The sequence below is a fragment of the Pelodiscus sinensis genome, chromosome 3, assembly GCF_052426305.1.
Source record: "Pelodiscus sinensis isolate ZL-2025 chromosome 3, ASM5242630v1, whole genome shotgun sequence".
In the NCBI taxonomy this organism is placed as follows: Eukaryota; Metazoa; Chordata; order Testudines; family Trionychidae; genus Pelodiscus; species Pelodiscus sinensis.
The window spans coordinates 1,324,809-1,346,001 of NC_143054.1; the positions used below are offsets into that span (position 1 = coordinate 1,324,809).

At 50.0% G+C, this 21,193-nt stretch overlaps 1 protein-coding gene across 5 annotated transcripts in view; it reads left to right on the forward strand.

Annotated features, from left to right (window-relative positions):
• Positions 1–415: 415 nt before the first annotated feature.
• ASXL2 (ASXL transcriptional regulator 2) overlaps positions 416–21,193 on the forward strand; it is a 192,105-nt gene continuing 171,327 nt past the window's right edge. For 4 of the 5 annotated variants that reach the window (XM_075923201.2, XM_075923203.2, XM_075923198.2 and 1 more), the window contains exon 1: positions 417–606. Coding sequence is in view for 3 of the 5 variants with exons in the window: in XM_075923198.2 (XP_075779313.2) it covers positions 430–606 (177 nt within the window). In the remaining 2 variants the exon portion in view is untranslated. Of the gene's footprint in view, positions 607–21,193 lie in introns of all 5 variants that reach the window. The other variant, XM_075923200.2, reaches the window with a different exon arrangement.

The following is a 21,193-nucleotide window of genomic DNA, read 5'->3' on the forward strand; positions in this document are numbered from 1 at the left end:
CGGGGCCGAGCTGAGTGACAGCCGGCGGGGCGGAGCCGAGGTGAGTGACAGCCGGCGGGGCGGGGCTCAGGTGAGTGACAGCCGGCGGGGCGGGGCCGAGGTGAGTGACAGCCGGCGGGGCGGGGCCCAGGCGAGTGACGCCGGCGGGGCGGGGCCGAGCTGAGTGACAGCCGGCGGGGCGGGGCTCAGGTGAGTGACAGCCGGCGGGGCGGGGCTCAGGTGAGTGACAGCCGGCGGGGCGGGGCCCAGGTGCGCGGCGCGGGTGGCGGGGGGGGCAGGCCGCTCCCGCCCGCCGGGGAATCGCTCGGGGGGCGGGGCGCGTCAGAGCGAGGCGGCGGGGGCGGGGCGCGGCCGTTGCGCGCTCGCGCGGGGGGCGGGCCGCTCGCGCCGCGGCCAGTACAGTAGGTGGCGTCACGCGGGCCGGGTCACATGACCGGCGCTCCGTACAGTAGGCTCCCAACATGGCAGCCGCAGGGGCCGCCGCCGCCCGCAGCGCTCGGACCTAGGCCCCCGGGGCGGCAGGAGCGGCCGGGCCGCCGCGCGTGCGCCATGAGGGACAAGGGCCGGCGGAAGAAGGGCAGGACCTGGGCCGAGGCCGCCAGAACGGTGCGCGGGGCAGGGGGGCGCTCACTGGCTGCGGGTGGCACCAGGCTGGGCGGGGGGCGGCTGCTCTGGAGGGTCGGGACGCAGCTCGCCCGGGCCTGAGCGAGGGGAGCAGGGCGAGGGGTAAGGGAGAGAAATGCAAAGTGCTCCACTTAGGAAGGAACAATCAGTTCCATACATACAAGATGGGAAGCGACTGTCTAGGAAGGAGCATGGCGGAAAGGGATCTAGGGGTCATAGTGGACCACAAGTTGAATATGAGCCAACAGTGTGATGCTGTTGCAAAAAAAGCAAATATGATTCTAGGTTGTATCAACAGGTGTGTTGTAAGCAAAACTCGTGAAGTCATTCTGCCGCTCTACTCTGCACTAGTTAGGCCTCAGCTGGAGTACTGTGTCCAGTTCTGGGCGCCACATTTCAAGAAAGATGTGGAGAAATTGGAAAGGGTACAGAGAAGAGCGACAAGAATGATTAAAGGTCTAGAGAACATGACCTATGAAGCCAGGCTTCATGAACTGGGCTTGTTTAGTTTGGAAAAAAGAAGATTAAGGGGGGACATGATAGCGGTTTTCAAATATCTAAAAGGGTGTCACAAGGAGGAAGGAGAAAATTTGTTCCTCTTGGTTTCTGAGGACAGGACAAGGAGTAATGGGCTTAAAGTGCAGCAGGGGAGGTTTAGATTGGACATTGGGAAAAAATTCCTAACTGTCAGGGTGGTCAAATATTGGAATAAATTGCCAAGGGAGGTGGTGGAATCTCCCTCTCTGGAGATATTTAAGAACAGGTTAGATAGACATCTGTCAGGGATGGTGTAGACCAGTGGTCCTCAACCATTTGGGGTTGCCAGGCACCAGGGGGCGTGGCCATTCGCCCACCGGGCGCCCAGGGGGAGCGGGGCCCCCCCCATAGCCGCATTCCGGGGGCCGGCGCTCTCCCCTCAAGCGCCGCGCACCCGGGGCCGGCGCTGGCGCTCTCTCTCCCCCCCCCCCCCCCCAAGCGCCGCACACCCGGCACTCTCTTCCCCCCCCCAAGCGCCGCGCGCCCGGGGCCGGCGCTGGCGCTGTTTCCCCCCTCCCTTCCCCAAGAGCCGCGCGCCCAGGCCGGCGCTAGCGCTCTCCCCCCAAGCACCGCGCGCCCGGAGCCGGCGCTAGCTCTTCCCTCCCTCCCCCCCCAAGCACCGCGCGCCCGGGGCCGGCGCTTGCGCTCTCTCCCCCCAATGCGCCGTGGGGGGTGAATCCGCGGCGCCTCCAGGGCCGGCGCTCACCGTGCGCCACACGCCCGGGGCCAGCTCCAGCACCGCGCATGCGCCACGTGCCCAGGACCAGGTCAGCCCTGAGCACTTGGCGGGCACAGACAAATGCCCCTGCGGGCACCGTGTTGGGGACCACGGGTGTAGACGGAGCTTGGTCCTGCCTTGAGGGCAGGGGGCTGTACTCGATGACCTCTCGAGGTCCTTTCCAGTCCTATGATTCTGTGACACTGCACCGCGCTGAGCACCCCAGGGCCCCGCAGGGACACTGCACCGCGCTGAGCACCCCAGGGCCCCGCAGGGACACTGCACCGCGCTGAGCGCCCTGGCTGCCTTAGGTGAAGCCTGCACTCGCCACTGCCGGTCCGGCACGTTGCAGTGCTGGGAAGTGCCCGTGTGCACCGGCGGAGTGGGCTTTTAAGTGTAGACACAGACTAAAGCTTGTCTGAGCTTGGGAGGTCTGTAGGGCAGGGCTGCCTCGTTCTGTGTGTGCAGAGCTCAGGGTAGGACTCTGGTGTCCAGGAAGGATGGCAATGAACATAAACACGTGCATAGTGCTGTTCTCACTGAATAGCAATGCTCTATATTTTATAAATGCAGTCTGAGACTGAGAGAGGCGAAGATAATTGTCTAACAGGCATTGCACACCTGGGAATAGAGTTTTGGGGTCCCAGTTTCCTAGTCCAGTGGTCTGTGTACGTTATTTCCCTTGAAGAACTGTGGTGTGTTTGGGGCATTCCTATTGTAGAGGGTCGATGGATGGAGGGAAAGGGGAGTTAATTGATTTCTGGGTTAGTCAAGTGTTAGATAACAGCAAAACTCCATAAAGTGTAAACTGTAGTCAGAGCAATCATTGACTCAAGCGGACTCTTCCAGTTAACTCCAAATTTGCCTGTGAAGACTTACAAAGGGATCACACTAAGCTGAGTGATTGCACAGCAAAGTGGTAGATGAAATTCAATATTAAGTGCAAATTAATGCACAGGGGAAAATCCCAACTATACCTACAAAATGTTGGAGTCTAAATCAGCTGTTCCCACACTAGAAGGAGATAGTGGAGTCATTGTAGATAGTTAGCTTTGTTTTAAACTGCCCTTCCACGTTGAATGGACGTTTTCAGCGAACTATGTTAGGAGCCATTAGGAAAAAGGGATAGATAAAATGTCATAATGTCACTGCTCAGTCTGACATGCCCACGCTAGGGAATGTTAAGTATCGGTTAATTGAATAGTTGAGGAACCTCATGAATTCTTATTGGTTAGTGGACCATTCTGTAGTCCCCAGGGGTGGGGCTGGAAGCCAGTGTATCAGGCAGCAGCATGATGTGTCAGGTGGGAACTGATCCACAAGTTTAAAACTGTCCAGAGGAGGGGCTGAGCTGGACCCGTCGTGAGATGGAACTGGGCCAGGTTGCCTGACCACCTGGCTCCTAACACACTTAAGCTAGGTCTACGCTGTAGTTTTTTGTTTTTTTTAAAGCTATTCAAATTTCACTCTGTAGCTTTTTCCGATTGCTTTTCCGGAAGAGGCTTTTCTGCCATTTGTTTCTGTCTAGAACGAGGTATACAGGGCTCCCTGAAAGAGTGCGTTTGATCTTCATAAAAAAAAGTGGAAAAGCAAACACATTCCTTGGATGCAGTGGAGTTTTTCTGGGATATCTCCTGGAAACCTCCCACAAGCATAGACATACCCTTATGATGCAGGGCCACAACAGGGGTAGGTCCCGGGTCCGGCGTGAGCCAGGACTGAGCTGGGCTGCTGGCCAGTCTGCTAAAAAATGTACTGGCTGGTGGTGGGGGAAATGCATGTAGTCTATAGCCGTAACCTATAAGCTTTTGCTTATCAGTTAATCGATTACACCAGCAGTTCTCAAACGTTTTGGGCTCCGGAGCCCCAGCGGTCCACTGAATGTATGTGTTGTACCTATCGATGTTTCCAGTTGGTCAACCTTGCCGAGCTCCTGGAGATGTCTCGTGGAGCCCTGGGGCTCTGCGGAGCAGTTTGAGAAACACTGGATTACATCCCTAGTTTGGAGTGTGGGAGAGGCTCTAGACTGAGCCGGGAGCAGAGGGTTGGGATTCAGAGGGAGGTCCCAGGTACAGGCTTTGGGAGGGAGTTTGGGTGATGAAGCAAGTAGTGGGGTTCAGGATGCCAGCTCTGGCTGGGCACTGCTTACCTCAGGCAGCTCCTGGGCAGTGCTGCAGTGGGGCTGAGGCAAGCTCACCTACCCCCGGACCTGCACCACTGTGCAATGTGGCCATCATGTCCAGAAACTGCTCCTACTTGCAAAGAGCAGGTGGGTCTGCACACTATCCCCACTCCATAGGCACCATCCGCACACCACCCATTGGGCATGGTTCCTGTTCCTGGCCGATGGGAGATGTGGGGGCAGTGCTGCAGGCAAGCACAGCGTGTGGAGACCCCATGTCCTGCCTCCTCCAGGGCCCTCAGGGACGTGCCAGCTGCTTCCAGGAGAACGACAGATTGACATTGCCTCTAAGTATGCTGGGTATGTTTATACATGGGAGCAGCTGCCAGCAAGCTCCCTCTATCTCCAGCTGTTTTGTGTCCCACCTCTCTGTGGAGATGGGGAACATCGGTGGCCCTCCTCTTCTGCCTGCCCCGCCCTGCGATTTGTGTCGTCTTTCACTGTGCAGAAGTAATGCTGAGGTTAGGCTGCTGATGCCAAGTGATCTAGGTCACACTGTAAGCTGAGTGGGAACGAACAATGTGTGTGTTAATAGAGCTAGATGTAAATGTATGTATTCAGGAACAAAGAGTGCAGGCCATCCTTACAGGGTGGAGGACTGCGGCCTGGGAAGCAGTGGCTGGGGTGGAAGGTAGGGGGACTGAAAACAAGGCATCTGTTTTTAACTGTAAGGGTAATTAACCACTGAACAACTTACCACGCCTTGTGGTGGATTCTCTGTTGCTGGGAACTTTAAAATGAAGTCTGGGTGTGTTTGTGATATGTAAGCTGAAATTCAGGGATGTCCTGGGTCAGCCACAGTGGTGCCTTTTCTCCTTATCTTAGGGATGAAATATCCCACCTCCTTTTAACTAAGCTTCAGCTCTTCTCTGCATCCACAATACTTGTTTGGAACAGAATTACCTTCACTCTGTAAGGAGGAAGAGCCTGTGTGGAGATAGTTCATTCAGATCATAAGAGTTACTGCTGGTGAACTTTTTCCCTGCTTCCTGACTCTCCTTCAGTAGGGCCCAGTAGCTGCTGAGTGGGTAACCGTGACGTTCCACAGGAGAAGGGCTGAGGAACCCTGCTAGTTGAATAGAGGAATTCATGAATGTGAGACGGATGCCACATGCAGCAAGAGGTATGTGCTGCTGAGCTGCAGTATGCAGAGAGCCCTGATAATATGCTTTAGAAAAGGATAACTGAAGAAAAATCTGACCCCTTGTGCGGTGCAGTTGGTAACTCAAGGTGAGCGTTTTTAGGATTAAACAATCAGGTAGGTTTGTATGCTGGTCTTTGTTCTGCATGAAGTTCTAATGGTGAATTTGGAATGCATGGTGGACTTTTGTGTGTAACTACTGATGGTTTTGAAATGTGGGGTTCCTTGAAATTGCATCTTGTTTCTTGCTCAATTTAAGGGTGTTTTTTAGCAAGATGTCTTGTGAACCTGGAAGGAATCCTCTGTATATCAATATGATCATTCATCCTTCAGCCAGTGTTCCCTCTTATCTCTGTAGGCTGTGTAGTTGAAAATGCTATCCAGATGTGTTGTGGGCTCATTCTTAAATCCAACACAGAAATCTTGTTGGGGGGGATGATAGGGGGCTTTGATAGACCAATTTGTGCTCCCAGTTGTGTAGGGAGAGCATACAGGAAATCCCCGTGTTACGACGGCCTGAGTTGCGACCCTCTGCACTTATGACCATTTATGTAAATGCAGAAGGGGCCGAACCCCCCCGACTTACATCCGTGGCCTGCATTTACGATGGTGCGCAGCGCCTATCGTAAATGTGGGTTTGAGTTGCGACTCTTCCTCAGGAACTGATCGTGTCGCAAGTATAGAGTTTGAGACAGCGTTAAGAAACTTGGTAATGTATCTGATCATGCATTTTCTGTGAAGTACCCCTGTCTGATGGAAAAGCTTTTTGTCAGCTGCACAGTTTGCTAGCCTGGGCTCATCAGTTAACTTTCATGGTTACACTCAAGCTCCTGGGACCTACGGGGAGCTGGATTAAAAGCCGGCTCCTAGTGCACACCAGCTCCTGGGGAGCTGACTGCTGCCCCACGTGTAACTGCTGAAAATTTCACCTATTATATGGTTTCGGTGAGTAGTACATTAACAAACACACACACACCATTTGTCATAGCAGGTTTGCTCAGCCCTGCCAAGCCTGGGGACAAACTGAGTACTGGTGGGTGGGGAGGAGGATGAAGGGAGGCAGCAGCCTGAAGCCCCTTGCAGCTGGAGGATGAAGCCTGAAGCCTCCCAGCCAGAGCCCAGGGCTGGAGCTCATGGCCAGAGCCTGCACCCTGCCACTGAAGGGCTGAGCGACTAAGCTGGAGCTCTGTGGGTAACTCATAGCAGGGAGAAGCAGGCACCTCTTCACAGGCACTATAACATCACATCCAAGTGCTGTCTTCAGGGGCGTGAGTGCCACAGAATTGGGGTGCTCAGATCTCCGCCCTAGAGCTGGTGGAAGGAACAGTGCAGCCCCTCTGTTAGCCAGCGTGCTCGTGACTATTCCCCATTCCCAAAGTGTTTGTACAGCAGGGTGGGAAGGGAGGGATCGCACACCTGTGCACACAAGCACAGACTCCACTTGTCCCGCATCATACACAAAGTTGCAAATCTTTAGGGCTCAAAGCATATTGTAAGCACATGTACAGAGAGTTAAAAGGGCCATTTTACTTTTGGTGGTCTTTGACATAATATGAGCTGGCTCATTTGCCTGCAAAATGCAGCTGAGAGAAAGTGGTGGATCCCTGGAAGATGAGTGAATGAAGATAGGAAAAGGCTGGAGAAGTATTTGGAATGTAGGCAAGTTCTCTCTGTCTGATGGACCTTACATTGGTAGAGTTGGGTTTTAAAGCCAGTCTTTCATTTCTAGATTGCCAGCATAAAGAACGCAGGGTCGTAGTAGCTCAAACCAGTGAGCAGCATGTTGCAGGATTCTGCATCTGCAAGAGATGTATAGTGCCTTTAAGAGGAACTACAGTAAATGAGCTTTGTGGTTCTGAGCGCATGTATTTCTGTGTTGAGGCTCTTAATTAAATAAGGGCACATCCTCTGCATAGTTTGCATTTGGAAAAGGTAACTTTATATTCCCACAGAAGCAGATAATGGGGATGTTTCTTGGAAAGAGCATGGCAGAAAATGAAGCCAGGAATTTTAAGTATGATCATGGTGTTACCTTTATATAGCACCAAGGCTTGTTTTCAGAAATTTAAGGGCAAGCTCTGATTGACCTATTGGTAATAAGAATGGTCAGGCTGGGTCAGAACAAGAGTCCATCTAGCCCAGTGTCCTGTCGGCCGACAGTGGCCAATGCCAGATGCCCCAGAAGGAGTGAACAGAACAGGGAATCAAGTGATCCCTCCCGTCTCCCATTCTCAGCTTCTGACAAACAGAGGCTAGGCACCCCAGCCCTGCCCATCCTGGCTCATAGCCACTGATGGACCTAACCTCCATGAATGTATCTAGCTCTTTTTTTAACCCTATTATAGTTCTGGTCTTCACAACATCCTCTGGCAAGGAGTTCCACAGCTGTGCCATGTATGAAGGATGTTAAATAACTAACAGACTAATGGAATAGTCGATTATTTTTGCAGTGGTTATTCAATTAGTAGGCCGATTCCAACTCTGAAGTGCAGCAGCAGCCCTAGGGCTCTTGCTACTCTTCCAAGGTGAAAGCGCCGCATGCAGCCTAGGCTCAGCTGGGAACTCCAGCTGATCCTGGGCTCCACGTGGCGCTGCTACTTAGAAATGCCACGTGCAGCCTGATGCTAGGCTCCCCGTGGCATTTCAAAGCATCAACACTGCTTGCAGCCCGGAGTCAGTGGGGGAGTCCCCAGCTGATCCTGAGCTCTGCTCAGTGCTGCCACTTGGAAACGCTGCATGCAGCCTGGGGACACGGGCTGCATGTGGCATTTCAAAGCGGCAGTGCTGCGTGAAGCCTGGAACCAGACCCCGGGCTCCAAGTGGTACTGCCGCTTTGAAGTACCCGCTCCCCCCCCCCCCCCCACGTCCCCGCTGCCTCTTTCTGATAGAGGCAGCAAAGGGAGGGCAAGCGACTAGTCGGCTAGCATGTCCGCTATCTGATAAGCAAATGCTTATTGGCTAGTCGACTAGTCCTTCACATCCCTGGAAGAAATACTTCCACTGCTTTGTTCTTTAAACCTGCTGCCTATTAATTTTGGTTGGTAACCTCTAGTTCTTGTGTTACGGGAGCCTACTTTTCTCCACACCAGCCATGATTGTATAGATCTCTATCATCTGCCCCCTCTGTTCCCTCATTTTCAAGACGAAAAGTCCCAGTCTTACTCATCTCACGGGGCAGCTGTTCCAACCCCCTCATTCATTTTTGTTGCCCTTTTCTGAATTTTTTTTCGATGCAAAGATACCTTTTTTGACATGAGATGACCACATCTGTCCACAGTTTAAGTTGTGGGCATACCATGGATTTATATAGAAACAGTAAGATACTGTTTTATTTTTCTTTTTTTTTTTCTTTTAAAATGATTCCTAACATTGTTTACTTTGTTGCCTATTGCTGCACATTGAGTGGATGTTTTTGGAGAGCTATCCACAATGACACCAAGGTGTCTCACTTGAGTGCTAAGAGCTAATTTAGTCCTGTAAAAGAGTCTGCATAGGTCACCACCAACACGGCCAATGTCACCTGGTTTATTGGTCGGGCGGGACAGTCCTGCAGCAACAGGCACAACCCGCAGCAGAGACCCGCCCTGTTCACATTCCTCTTTTCCTCCCTTTATGCACGCCCGAGGCTGCCTCTCCGGCCAACGGAGTAGGGGGGTTCAGGCCCACCCCCTCTCCGAACCCCGACCCAGGGCCCTGAAGGCAGGGACTCACGGTCCCTCCCTAGCGGATGGGGGAAGTGCCCCAAAACACACCCGCTCACGGGCTCCGCGACCCCGCCCTGGGCCGCTTCCTACTCCGCCCTTCCTAAGGGCCGGCCCCTGCCGCGTATCCCAGCCTCACCTCTCCAGCCTCCTTCCTCCCTGACTCTCCGTTTCTCCCTCCTCCCTCCGTGGTGCCGACCCCAGGTTTAAATCCCCCGCCAGCCCTGTCCCCGTGCGTCATCTCCTCCACGTCGCCCAGCAACCCCCCTTCCCTCGTGACATCACACGTCGGCGCCTCTCTAGCCCCTCCTCCTTGGGCCTCGCATAAAGGCTCTCCTTGCCCCCCGCTGCTCGCTGCGCCGAGCCCCGACTCGGCAGCACGGCCCGCCGTCCCGGAGGCGCGCCGGCTCTCCACCCCCTGGCGTGTCCACCCGTCGTCACCCCGAGTGCGGGGCGGGAGCGCCCCATCGCAAGTCCCCATCAATTTGTATATATAGTTGGGATTATTTTTTCCAATATGTATTTCTTTGCATTTATCAACATGAAAATTCATTTGCTGTTTTGTTGCCCAATCATTTAGTTTTGTGAGGGTTCTTTTGAATCTCCTCACAGTCTGTTTTGGACTTAACTGTCTTGAGCAGCTTGGTATCCTCTGTAAATGTTGCTACCTCACTATTTACCCGTTTCTCTAGATCAGTGGTCTCCAACCTGTTTACACCCAAAATCGTTTTTTAAATGTCAGTGCAAGCCAAGATCTACCCCATCATTTCCCCAAAACCCTACCCCTTCCTTGAGGCCCCACCCTCTCTTTTCCCCTCCTCTCCATCATTTGCCGTCCCTAGTCCTAACTCAGTCTCACTGTGTTGAGACAGGAGGTGCAGGCTCTGGGATGGGAATGGGGGATTTGGGTGTGGGAAGGGGTAAGAGGTGCAAGCTCTGGGAGGGAATTTGTGTGCAGGAGGAAGTAGAAAAGGGGATGCTGGCTCAGGAAGGGGCTCCAGGCTGGAGAGTGGTGTGGTCAGGTGGTGGGTTGGGGCAAGGCGCAGGCTTGTGGATGTGGGGGCACAGGAGTTTGGGTTGGAGTGTATGAGGGGCTCGGGCAGGGAGGTTGGGAGTATGATGGGCTCAGGACACAGATTTGTGGTGTGTGGATGGTGCAAGAATGTTGTGGCAGAAGATGGGGGATATGGCGATTCAGGAGTTTGGGGATGTGAGAGGCTCAGGACGGGATTCAGGTGTATGATGAGCTCAGGGTTGAGGTTTGGGGGGGATGCAGGAGTGTTATGATGCAGGAAGTGTGGGCTCCTTATTGGGGGGGGGAACTGGAACACCTCATGATTGACTGGTGGTGCCCCCAAAATTGACCAGTCAATCGCGATTGACGGGTCGATGACCATGGCTCTAGATGATTTATGAAAATGTCCTAACGTTCTTTCAGAACAGATGTAATATACAGGGTCTGAGGGGTGAGAGGGATTCAGTTGATTGCCCTGTATTTAAACATCTGCTAGAGACCTCATTTGCACTGAACAAAACAGTTAGCATGGCAGGTCAGTTTGATGTTGTGGCTGTCCATAGCAGTGTGTCATGGGTGAATGGCTTAATGAGTCCAATTTTGCTTGTACTTTGTGTTTGCAGAAAATGTACTGAGCACACATGGTACACTGATGATAGGACACCTCTTTTTTCCCCCTGTTTGGCAGGAGTTTTGCTTTATCTTAAACATTACAAAATTGGCATTTTTCATAGAAGAAAACTAATATTTTGTAAATTATTCTGGTGCTCTGAATTCTTTATGGCAGTATGTGTGCAGTGAGTATTTCTTATTTTTTGGCTTCATATTCCACAAATATAGAAACTGTGCCCAACACACCATTTCTTTGACTGCCTTTCAGGAGTCAGAGTACTGTGCACATTGCATTGAATAGAACCAGTTGGAACCACTGTGTGGGGGAAAAATTGAGTTCCAGCATGCAGCATGGCTTCTGTTTGTGAACATCGTTCTCTGAAAGATGAAGGAATGCATGCAAGATTCTGTAGTGTCGCTTGGCTGCACTGCTGTGATCCAGATAAATGTGAAGAACTGTAGGTTGCAGTTTCTCTAGCCCTTCTTATTCCTATATTTAAAAATTAATCTGGAAGATGACACTGATCTAATACACTTGCCAAGTGTTTTTACTTTTAAAAAAATCACTAATGCACGAAAGGGTTCTAATGTAACGAATGCTTTGTATGTGGTGGTAGTCTGTGTCAAGACAGTTTTCCTCTTAAATAAGTGAACTGTGTTCTTGTAGTTGTGTGAATGACACATGGGGATGTTGGCAAGATGCCTAGTGTCACTTGCAAAATCCTGCTCTTTTTCCAAAACTTCAGTCTTTTGTGTTAAGGCATTTTTCATAGCAGGCATACTGACAACTGTGTGGCATATATCTAGGTTAAAACAGAGTTTATCCTATATTATGTTTGCATAGAAAACTTAAGTGGCTTATTCCTCCTCCTTTCCCCTGTTGAGGATAATTTGCAGTGAGACTGAACATGCTATGACTTTAATTTAGTTTTGTGCAGAATTTTTTACAAAGTGTCCTTATAAAAAGGCTCAAATGCAAGTTGGTTAACAAAATCAAGGTAATTGAACCCACAGAATGTTCCTTCTGGCGTCACTGATGTTTTGTTTTCATGCAAATTAGTTTTTCCTGGAACTGGAAACATCTGTTCCCCAAAGCCTCATTATTGAGGTCTCCTCAGGAGTTGGGATATGACTGGGTACTGCTGGAGATTAAATCTCTCCTTACTTCCTAATTCTCAGGAGAAAAGTATGGTTTTCAAATACATGGGCTATTTCTGTGTAGATTCTTGTGACATGGGTAAAAGACACACGAGTGACTGCGTTTGAAAGGAATTCAAGATTTATTTCTTTTAAAAACATGATCTGGAGCTGAGAGAAGCAAACTCAACATAATCCCCATTTCTGACATGCAGAGCTAGTTACTTAAGTGCTGCAAAGGGGGAGGAGGGGTCGGTCCTCTTCTTTAGTCTTGCTGTGTGAGCAGAGAAGGAAAGTGAAACTGAAGATACTGTGTGTACAGGCAGTCCCCGGGTTACGTACAAGATAGGGACTGTAGGTTTGTTCTTAAGTTGAATCTGTATGTAAGTCGGAACTGGCGTCCAGATTCAGCCGCTGCTGAAACTGACCAGCGGCTGACTACAGGAAGCCCGAGGCAGAGTTGCTCTGCCCCGGGCTTCCTGGAATCAGCCGCTGATCAGTTTCAACAGGCTGAATCTGGACGCCAGTTCTTACATACAGATTCAACTTAAGAACCCCAGGCATCCCCAAGTCAGCTGCTGCTGAAACTGATCAGCGGCTGATTCCAGGAAGCCCGGGGCAGAGCAACTCTGCCTCGGGCTTCCCATAGTCAGTGCTGGTCAGTTTCAGCAGCGGCTGACTCGGGGACGCCTGGGGCAGAGCAGCTTGGGTGCTGCTGGGTTGCTCCAGTAGCGCTGCTCCTCGGCGCTATTGGACCAACCCAGCAGCACCCAAGCTGCTCTGCCCCAGGCGACCTGATTCAGCTGCTGCTGAAACTGACCGGCAGCGGCTGAATCAGGACGCTTGGGGCAGAGCAGCTGGGGTGCTGCCGGGTTGGTCCAGTAGCGCGCAGAGCTGCGCTACGGGACCTACCGGCAGCGCCCCAGCTGCTGTACCACAGGCGTCTGGAGCAAAGTCGCGGAGCACGGGGGCAGCGGGACAGCCCAGACGCGCCGCGGCTGTCCTGCTGTCCTGCTGGCCACGTGCTCTGCGGCTTTGCTCCCCGTCTCCCTGGTCTGCGGGTCTCCAGCAGACCAGGGAGACGCAGAGCATACCCCGTTCGTAACTGCGGATCTGACGTAAGTCGGATCCGCGTAACTCGGGGACTGCCTGTATTTACCTTGGTTGAACTGCACACAAGTTAAAACAGCTCTTCTCCTGTCAAGGTTACGTTTCAGATTCCAAGGCCAGAGGAGGCCATTGTGACAGGCCAGACAGCTTCCTCTACATTTTTAGACCAGATCTTTTAGAAATACATCCAATCCTGATGTTAAGTTCAGTAGTGTGAAGCCCACCACAACCCTTTGTAAGTTTGTTCAGTGGTTGATTACGCTCATTGGTACACGTTTATCCTTTATTTCTAGACTGAGTTTGTGTAGCTTCAACTTCCAGCTGCTGTATCATGTTGTACCTTGCTTTCTCTACTAATCAAAGAGGCCGTTATTAAATATTGGTTCCCCTTGGAAATACTGCAGACTGCCGTCAAGACACTGCTTAAGCTTCTTGGTCAAGCTAAATAAGTGAAGCTCTTGTAGTCTCACTATAAGTTATGGATTCTAACCCTTCCATTTTTCTTGTGGCTCCTCTCTGAACCTTCTCCACATTATCAATATCTTTCTCAAATCTGGACAATTTTTTCCCTGGTGTCAAATATCAGAGGTAAAATAACCCTACTCCTACACAAGAATCCCCTATTCGAGTGTTTGAGGATTTTATTAGCTCTCTTGGGCACATTGACACTGGAAGCTCATGTTGAGATGATTATCTACCACAACCCCAAATCTCTCACAGATTAACTGCTTCCAAGGATAGTCATTTATCCTGTAAGTAGGACCTACATTATTTGGTCTTAAATTTGTACATTTAGCTGAGACGCCCATGGGCAGGGGCTGCTGTATCAGAGGCAGCAGCACAGGGTGACGGGGAGCTGGTTTTTAAACGGACTCCCCTTGCAGACCAGCTCTGCCTGCCACCTCTGAAATGTCATGCGGTTACATGACTATTCAGTTACCTGATATCTAACATCCCTGGTATGGATTAGGGATGTAAAATCCCATTTAAAATGTTAAACGGTTAAACTGTGTTTAACTGGTTAACTGGCTCGCAATGCAGCATGGTGGGCCCAGCCAGGCTGGTGGGGGGGCTGCTGCAGCCCGGCTAGAGCCCCCTGCTTGCAGCATGGTGGGCCTTGCTTGGGTGGGGGGCTGCTCCTGCCCACAGTGTGGCTGGGCTGCGCGCCGGTTAAGCAATGCTTATTGGGTAACTAGTTAACCCTAGTACCTCCCTACTGTGGATATACAAGTGCCTGAAGACTTTGCTAAGTACAAGGGCTTCTTTACAGGAACACTTTGGGACAGAACTCACAGTGCCCCCCCCCCCCCCTTAAAATACTTTTCAGTGAGTATGCAGCACATTTTTAATTCTTTTTGATTGATCCAGTTTTGGTCCTCATATCAGCCAACAGTACCATGAATATCTTTCCAAAGAAACAAAGAGAAAAATGTGTTCCTAAATCGTAGGGAGGCAGTGTTATGCGTAGCAGAACAAAGCGTGGAAACACTCTGTACTCTCAAATAATTTTGGTTCAGTTGGTGTGGGTGGCACTACATAGCTTTTCAGTATACAGAAGGTTCTTGCTTGTATATGCAAGTGTTGGGGAAATTGTATACTGAAATAATGACTTACATTGTGGATGTGCTATCTTAATAGAAAAAGTTGATTGTATTAACATTCTCCTTTTTCACATCCTCGGTTTTCTGGCCCTTTTCTAGAGCAATTAATGTCATTAGCCCGGTGGAGAGATCAAGCACTATGTTTGAAAGTGGAATATGTACCACTTCTCCACTCTGAGAGAAGGTCACATTTATTAAGGTCCATTTTCTTGCAACTGATTTTGTAAAGTCAATAGTGCATGTCCCCACTGTGTGCAACAGGTTGACATAGTAGGGGTGTAAGTGACTAGTTGACTATCCGATAAGCAAAAGCTTGTCGGGCAGTGGACACACTAGTCAACTAGTTGCTTCCCCCCTTGCTGCCTCTATCACAAAGTGGCAACAAAGGGGGGTAGGGAAGAGGAGGGGTTGCTGGAGAGAGCCAGCTTCAATGGCTCCATGCTGTGCTTCCTCTTTAAAATGCACAGGAGCCCCAATTGGATACTCTTGTACATTTCAAAGCTGCCACACGTGGGGAGTCCTGGTGGGGCTCTTGTACATTTCAAAGGCAGAACGTGAAAGTTCTTATTTACTAATCGAATAGTTGATAGAAATCCCATCAACTACTTCATTAGTTAGTTAGCTGAAGTTGAACATCCCTATGACAGTCACCCTACAGGGGATTCACTACTTTGGACTTGGACAATGATGCACTGTGGATAGCTATCCCACGATTTCTTTCACCCCGTTGCATTCTGGGTTATGCCCCCAGTGCCTGATGTGACCAAAACAGTGTAATGGGTGGTTTTGGGTACATCTTCAATGTCCCGTAATTGTTACGATTTTAAAATACATTTTGAAATAAGTTAGCAATGCTCAAATCTGAAAAGGATTATGCTAGATGTTGGGTCTGATTGTGAGTATTGGTTAAATGAGTTGCTTGTTTAGCTTAGGTTAAATGGCTCGTATTCATGTAGTATCAGCATGTATACTTTATTTTTTCTCATGTGTGAGGTAGGGAAATGCTATTTTCACCACTTTTGGAAATGAGGAGCTGAGGTACGGAGTCTGAGTGATTTGCCAAAAGTGGCACAATGAATTGACCCAGGTCTCAAGTCACAGTTGAGTTTCCAAACCACTGGACCATCATTCCCTTTACGTTTGTAGATGCATACTGGGATAATGAGCTAATTTATTTTTAATAGATGGGACTACCAGCCCTTCAAACTGATTCATGTGGTAACTGTAGTTGTGTGTCCAACAAGCTCGTGTATGGCTTAGTTATGGTGTTGGTTGGCTTTTTAAAACACAAAAACAAAGCTCATCAATAAGGGTCACGGAGTTCCTAAATGCTAATACTTTATTTTTCTGTGCCATAATCAATTATGATGCAAAATATTTTGTTTACCAGCACTACTTACTTTTTTGGGAGGGGGGAGAAGAGACTATTACTCAGGATAATTTTTTTGTAGGCAAAAATTTGGTGTTGGAAGTTCTTCATTCAGCGACATGACTTCCTTTAGAAATCCAAATAGAACTTCATTGAAACAGGTTTTGCTTCTTAGTTTGTCATTTGTCCTTAATCTCTGTGTGCATTGTATTTTTTGGAACTACTGGAGGTGTTTCTTATGGGCCTGCTGGCACTTAATAAGCCTTATTAAGGAAAAAAAACCTCAAACATGACAGGCTAAACATATGGGATGGAATCCTCCTGGGTCTTTTGGAGGGAGAGAGAATTAAGTAACTGCAGAGTTAGGGTCTTCACTGCTAACTTTTCTCGTGCAATTGTGAAATATCTCACTAGAGAATTATTAAGTTTAGGTCAAGTTTCCCTAAAGTGAGAGGTGAAGCTCCCATTTGTTTATTTAGTTGAACATGCTTAATGCCATATTTGTGTCTAGTATTGTTCCTCATGTTTTAACAAAAACACACTTCATCTCGTAAAAATCTTTTGCCTTTTACTGTTGTGCTTGACCTCGCAGACCAGCCAATTGAAAGTAATAGCTGCTGCTGCTGCTTTATTGCTCTTTCAATACATACATAGCAAAGGACATGCTGGAGTCAGTACTTAAAATTGATTTTGTTAGTGTTAGGACCCTTAAGTAGTGAATTGCTTTGAACATTGTTAAAGTGTCAAGAGACTAAGGGGGGATATGATAGAGGTCTGTAAAATCATGACTGGTGTGGAAAAAGGGAATAAGGAAAAGTTATTTACTTATTTCCACAATATAAGAACTAGGGGTCACCAAATGAAATGAATAGGCAGCAGTTTTAAAACAAACAAAAGAAAGTTTTTCACTCACTGCACAGTCAACCTGTGGAACTCCTTGCCAGAGGATGTGGTAAAGATCAGGACTTTAATAGGGTTCAAAAAAGAGCTAGATAACCTCCATGAATCTAAGTCTATCAATGGCTATTAGCCAGGATGGGTAGGAATGGTGTCTGCGGCCTCTGTTTCTCTGGAGGTGGGTGAAGGGAGGGATCACGTGAGGATTACCTGTTGTGTTCCCTCCTTCTGGGGCATTGGGTATTGGACATGGTTGGCAGACAGGACACTGGGCCGCATGGACCGATGGTCTGACCAAGTATGGCCTTTCTTTATGTACTATATAGCTTAGAAATGAGTGGCGAGGAGTCCTGTAGCACCTTATAGACTAACTGAAGTGTAGGAGCATAAGCTTTCATGCATGCATCTGACGAAGTGGGTCTTTGCCCACGAAAGCTTATGCTCCTACACTTCAGTTAGTCTATAAGGTGCCACAGGACTCCTCGCCGCTTTTGCAGATTCAGACTAACACGGCTGCCCCTCTGATACTTAGAAATGAGTGTCTGTCTGAGTTTGTTTGTTCAAGAACTCCTCCTAAACTGTAAGATCTAGGACCACCACATTTGGTATGCATCTTCCTCTTATCCTAATATAGAGGCAGCAAGGAATTGGGCGCGGGGGAATGTGAGTAGTCAGCTTGACTACACGATAAGCTTAGGCAGGTCAGGTTGGCGACAAATCGACTACTTTTTTACATCCCTATTATCTACTCCGGGGTGGGCAATAATTTTTGGCTGGAGGCCATGTCAAAAATTTTTGAAGTGCCCTTGGCTGGGCCTAAACCAGAAGGGGTGGGGCCAGGATGCTTCTGGACTACCTCAGCCACAGAACATGATTGGTCTGGGGGCGGGGGAACCCCTTGCCCCCCCTTTCTACTAGGCACCCACTGGGCCCTGCTGCGTGCTCCTTGCAGGGCGGGAGGAGGCTTCAGGTGCTCCCCCCACCCAATCAGGGCCTGGGGGTGGGGGAGCACTTGCAGTGTCCTCCCGCTCCGGGAGGAGCACGTGGCACTTCGAAGTGCTGCACGCTCCTTGCAGAGTGGGAGGAGGCTTCGGGCGCTCCCAGACCTCCAGGCCAATCAGGATCTGGGGGCAGGGAAGCTGCGTGAAGCTTTCTTTGCCCTGCCCCCACCCTGCGTGAGCATACAGCACTTAGAAGTGCCGCGTGCTCATCGCAGTGCGGGGGGAGGGTGGAGGAAATTTCGCATGCTCCTCCCACCCCCACGCTGATCAGGGATTGGGGTGGGGGGAGCGCATGACGGCTCTTCCCGCCCTGCGGGGAGGGCCTAACTCTTTGAAGTGCAGGGTGGGAGGAAGTTTCGCCAGTTGGCCTGGTGGTGGGGAAGTGGCAGGGCCTCCGCGAGCCGGATCCAGCCTGCAGAGGCCCTTTTGTCCACCCTGATCTACTCAGTTTGCAGAATCAGAGCCCTGGCTTGCTGGGGATGGGGATGAGGGAAAGAGGGAGCCCAGTTGAGTTGCAGAGCCGAGGGGTGGGGGTCAACAATAACCTTCCCTGTCTGGCAAAATCCCTCCTTCAGGACCAGTCAGATCCTGAAGGTGCCAACCCAGGGAGGTCCAACCTATATATATTTTAGAGAGTTTGTCTGTGTGTCTGCCCCCCCCCCTGGGGGACATGCACCTCTCACCTGGCGCTGCCTGCTATAGTGGCCATCGTAGAACCATAGAGCTGGAAGAGACCTCAAGGGATCAAGTCCAGCCCCCTGCCCAAGGCAGGGCCAATCCCAACTAAATCAACCCAGCCAGGGCTTGGTCAAGCCGAGACTGAAACACCTCCAGGGATGGAGACTCTTCTACTTCCCTAGGTAACCCATCCCAGTGCTTCCCCACCCTCCTAGGGAAATAGTTTTTCCTAATATCCAACCTGGACCTCCCCCACTGTAACTTGAGCCTATTGCTCCTTGTTCTGCCATCTGTCACTACTGAGAACAGCCTCTCTCCAGCCTCTTTGGAACCCCCCTTCAGGAAGTTGAAGGCTGCTCTCAAATCCCCCCTCACTCTTCTCTTCTGCAGACTAAACAGACCCAAATCCCTCAGCCTCTCCTCATAGGTCATGTGCTCTGGCCCCTAATTATTTTGGTCACCCTCCACTGGACCCTCTCCAATGCGTCCACATCCTTTCTATAGTGGGGGGGCCCAGAACTGGACACACTATTCCAGATGTGGCCTCACCAGAGCCGAATTAAGGGGAATAATTATTTATCTGGGTCTGCTGGCAATGCTCCTCCTAATGCAACCTAATATGCCATTAGCCGCCTTGGCAACAAGGGCACACTGTTGACTCATATCCAGCTTCTCATCCACTGCAATCCCCAGGTCCTTTTCTGCAGAACTGCTACTTAGCCAGTCGGTCCCCAGCCTGTACCAATGCTTGGGATTCTTCCTCCCAAGGGCAGGACTCTGCACTCGTCCTTGTTGAACCTGATCAGATTTCTTTTGGCCCCATCCTCTAATCTGTCCAGGTCACTCTGGACTCTGTCCCTTCCCTCCAGCGTATCTAGCTCTCCCCCCAGCTTAATGTCATGCACAGACTTGCTGAGGGTGCAATCCATCCCCTCCTCCAGGTCATTAATAAAGATGTTGAACAAAACTGATCCAAGAACTGATCCTTGGGGCACTCCGCTAGAAACCAACTGCCAGCCTGACGTCGAGCCATTGATCACTACCCGTTGGACCCGACAGTCAAGACAGGTTTCAATCCATCTTACTGTCCATTTTCCCTTAACTTGCTGGGAAGAATATTGTGGGAGACCGTATCAAAAGCTTTGATGAAGTCAAGGTAGATCACATCCACTGACTTAGCCATATCCACCGAGCCAGTTACCTCATCACAGAAGCTAATCAGATTAGTCAGGCACGACTTGCCCTTTGTGAATCCATGCTGACTATTCCTGATCACTTTCCTCTCTCCCAAGTGCTTCAAAATGGATTCCTTGAGGATCCCCTCCATGATTTTTCCAGGGTCTGAGGTAAGGCTGACTGGTCTGTAGTTCCCTGGATTGTCCTTCCCTTTTTTAAAGATGGGCACTATATTTGCCTTTTTCCAATCATCCGGGATCTCTCCTGATCTCCATGAGTTTTCAGAAATAATGGCCAAAGGCTCCACAACGACATTTGTCAACTCCCTTAGTACCTTCGGATGCATTAAATTGGGGCCCATGGATTTGTGTATTTTTAGCTTTTCTAAATAGTTCCTAATGTGATCTTTCCCCACCAAAGGCTGTCCACCTTCTTCACGTACTGTGTTGCCTAGTGCATTTGTCTGGGAGCTGACCTTGTCCGTCAAGACAGAGGCAAAGAAAGCATTGAGTACTTCAGCTTTCCCATGTCATCTGTCACTAGGTTACCTCCCTCATCCAGTAAGGGCCCCACGCCCTCTCTGATCACCCTCTTATTGCTAACATGCCTGTAGAAACCTTTCTTGTTCCCCTTCACATCCCTTGCCAGGTGTAATTCCATTTGCGCTTTCACCTTCCTGATAACTCCCCTGCATTCTCGAGCAATATATTTATACTCCTCCCTAGTCATCTGTCCAAGTTTCCACTGCTTGTAAGCTTCCTTTTTGTGTTTAAGCTCACCAAGGATGTCCCCAGTAAGCCAATCTGGTCGCCTCCTATATTTACTTTTCTTGCTGTGCATCGGGATGGTTTCTTCCTGTGCCTTTATTAAGGCTTCTTTAAAATACTGCCAGCTCTCCTGGACTCCTTTCCCCTTCATGTTACATCCCAGGGAATCCTGCCCATCTGTTGTCTGAGGGAGTCAGACTGCTCTTCTGAAGTTCAGGGTGTGTATTTTGCTGCTCTCCTTTCTTCCTTTGGTCAGGATCCTGAAATCTACCATCTCATGATCACTGCTTCCCAGGTTGTCACCCACCTCTATTTCCCCTACTACTTCCTCCCTGTTTGTGAGCAGCAGGTCAAACTGCACATGGCCCCTGGTTGATTCGTTCAGCACTTGGACCAAGAAGTTATCCCCAACATTCTCCAAAAACTTCCTAGATTGTCTGTGTACTGCTGTATTGGTCTCCCAAAAGATGTCAGGGTGACTCAAGACCCCCATGAGAACTAGGGCCTGCGATCTGCAAGTCTCTATCAGTTGTCCAAAGAAAGCTTCATCTACCTCATCCACCTGATCCAGTGGTCTATAGCAGATACCAACCACAACATCACTCCTATTGCTTCCACCTCTAAATTTAACGCACAGACTCTCAACAGACTTTTCTTCCTCTAAATACTGAGCAATCCTACTGCTTTATTACATAAAATGGAACTCCTTCTCCTTTTCTCCCTCGCCTGTTCTTCCTGAACAATTTATACCCTCCCATGACAGTGCTCCAGTCATGCGACTCATCCCACCAAGTCTCCGTTATTCCAATCAAATCATAGTTGTTTAACTGGGCCAGGGCTTCTAATTCTTCCTGTGTTTCCCAGGCTTCTTGCATTGGTGTACGAACACCTTAGATAACCAGTTATTCGCCCTTCTTTCTCTATCCG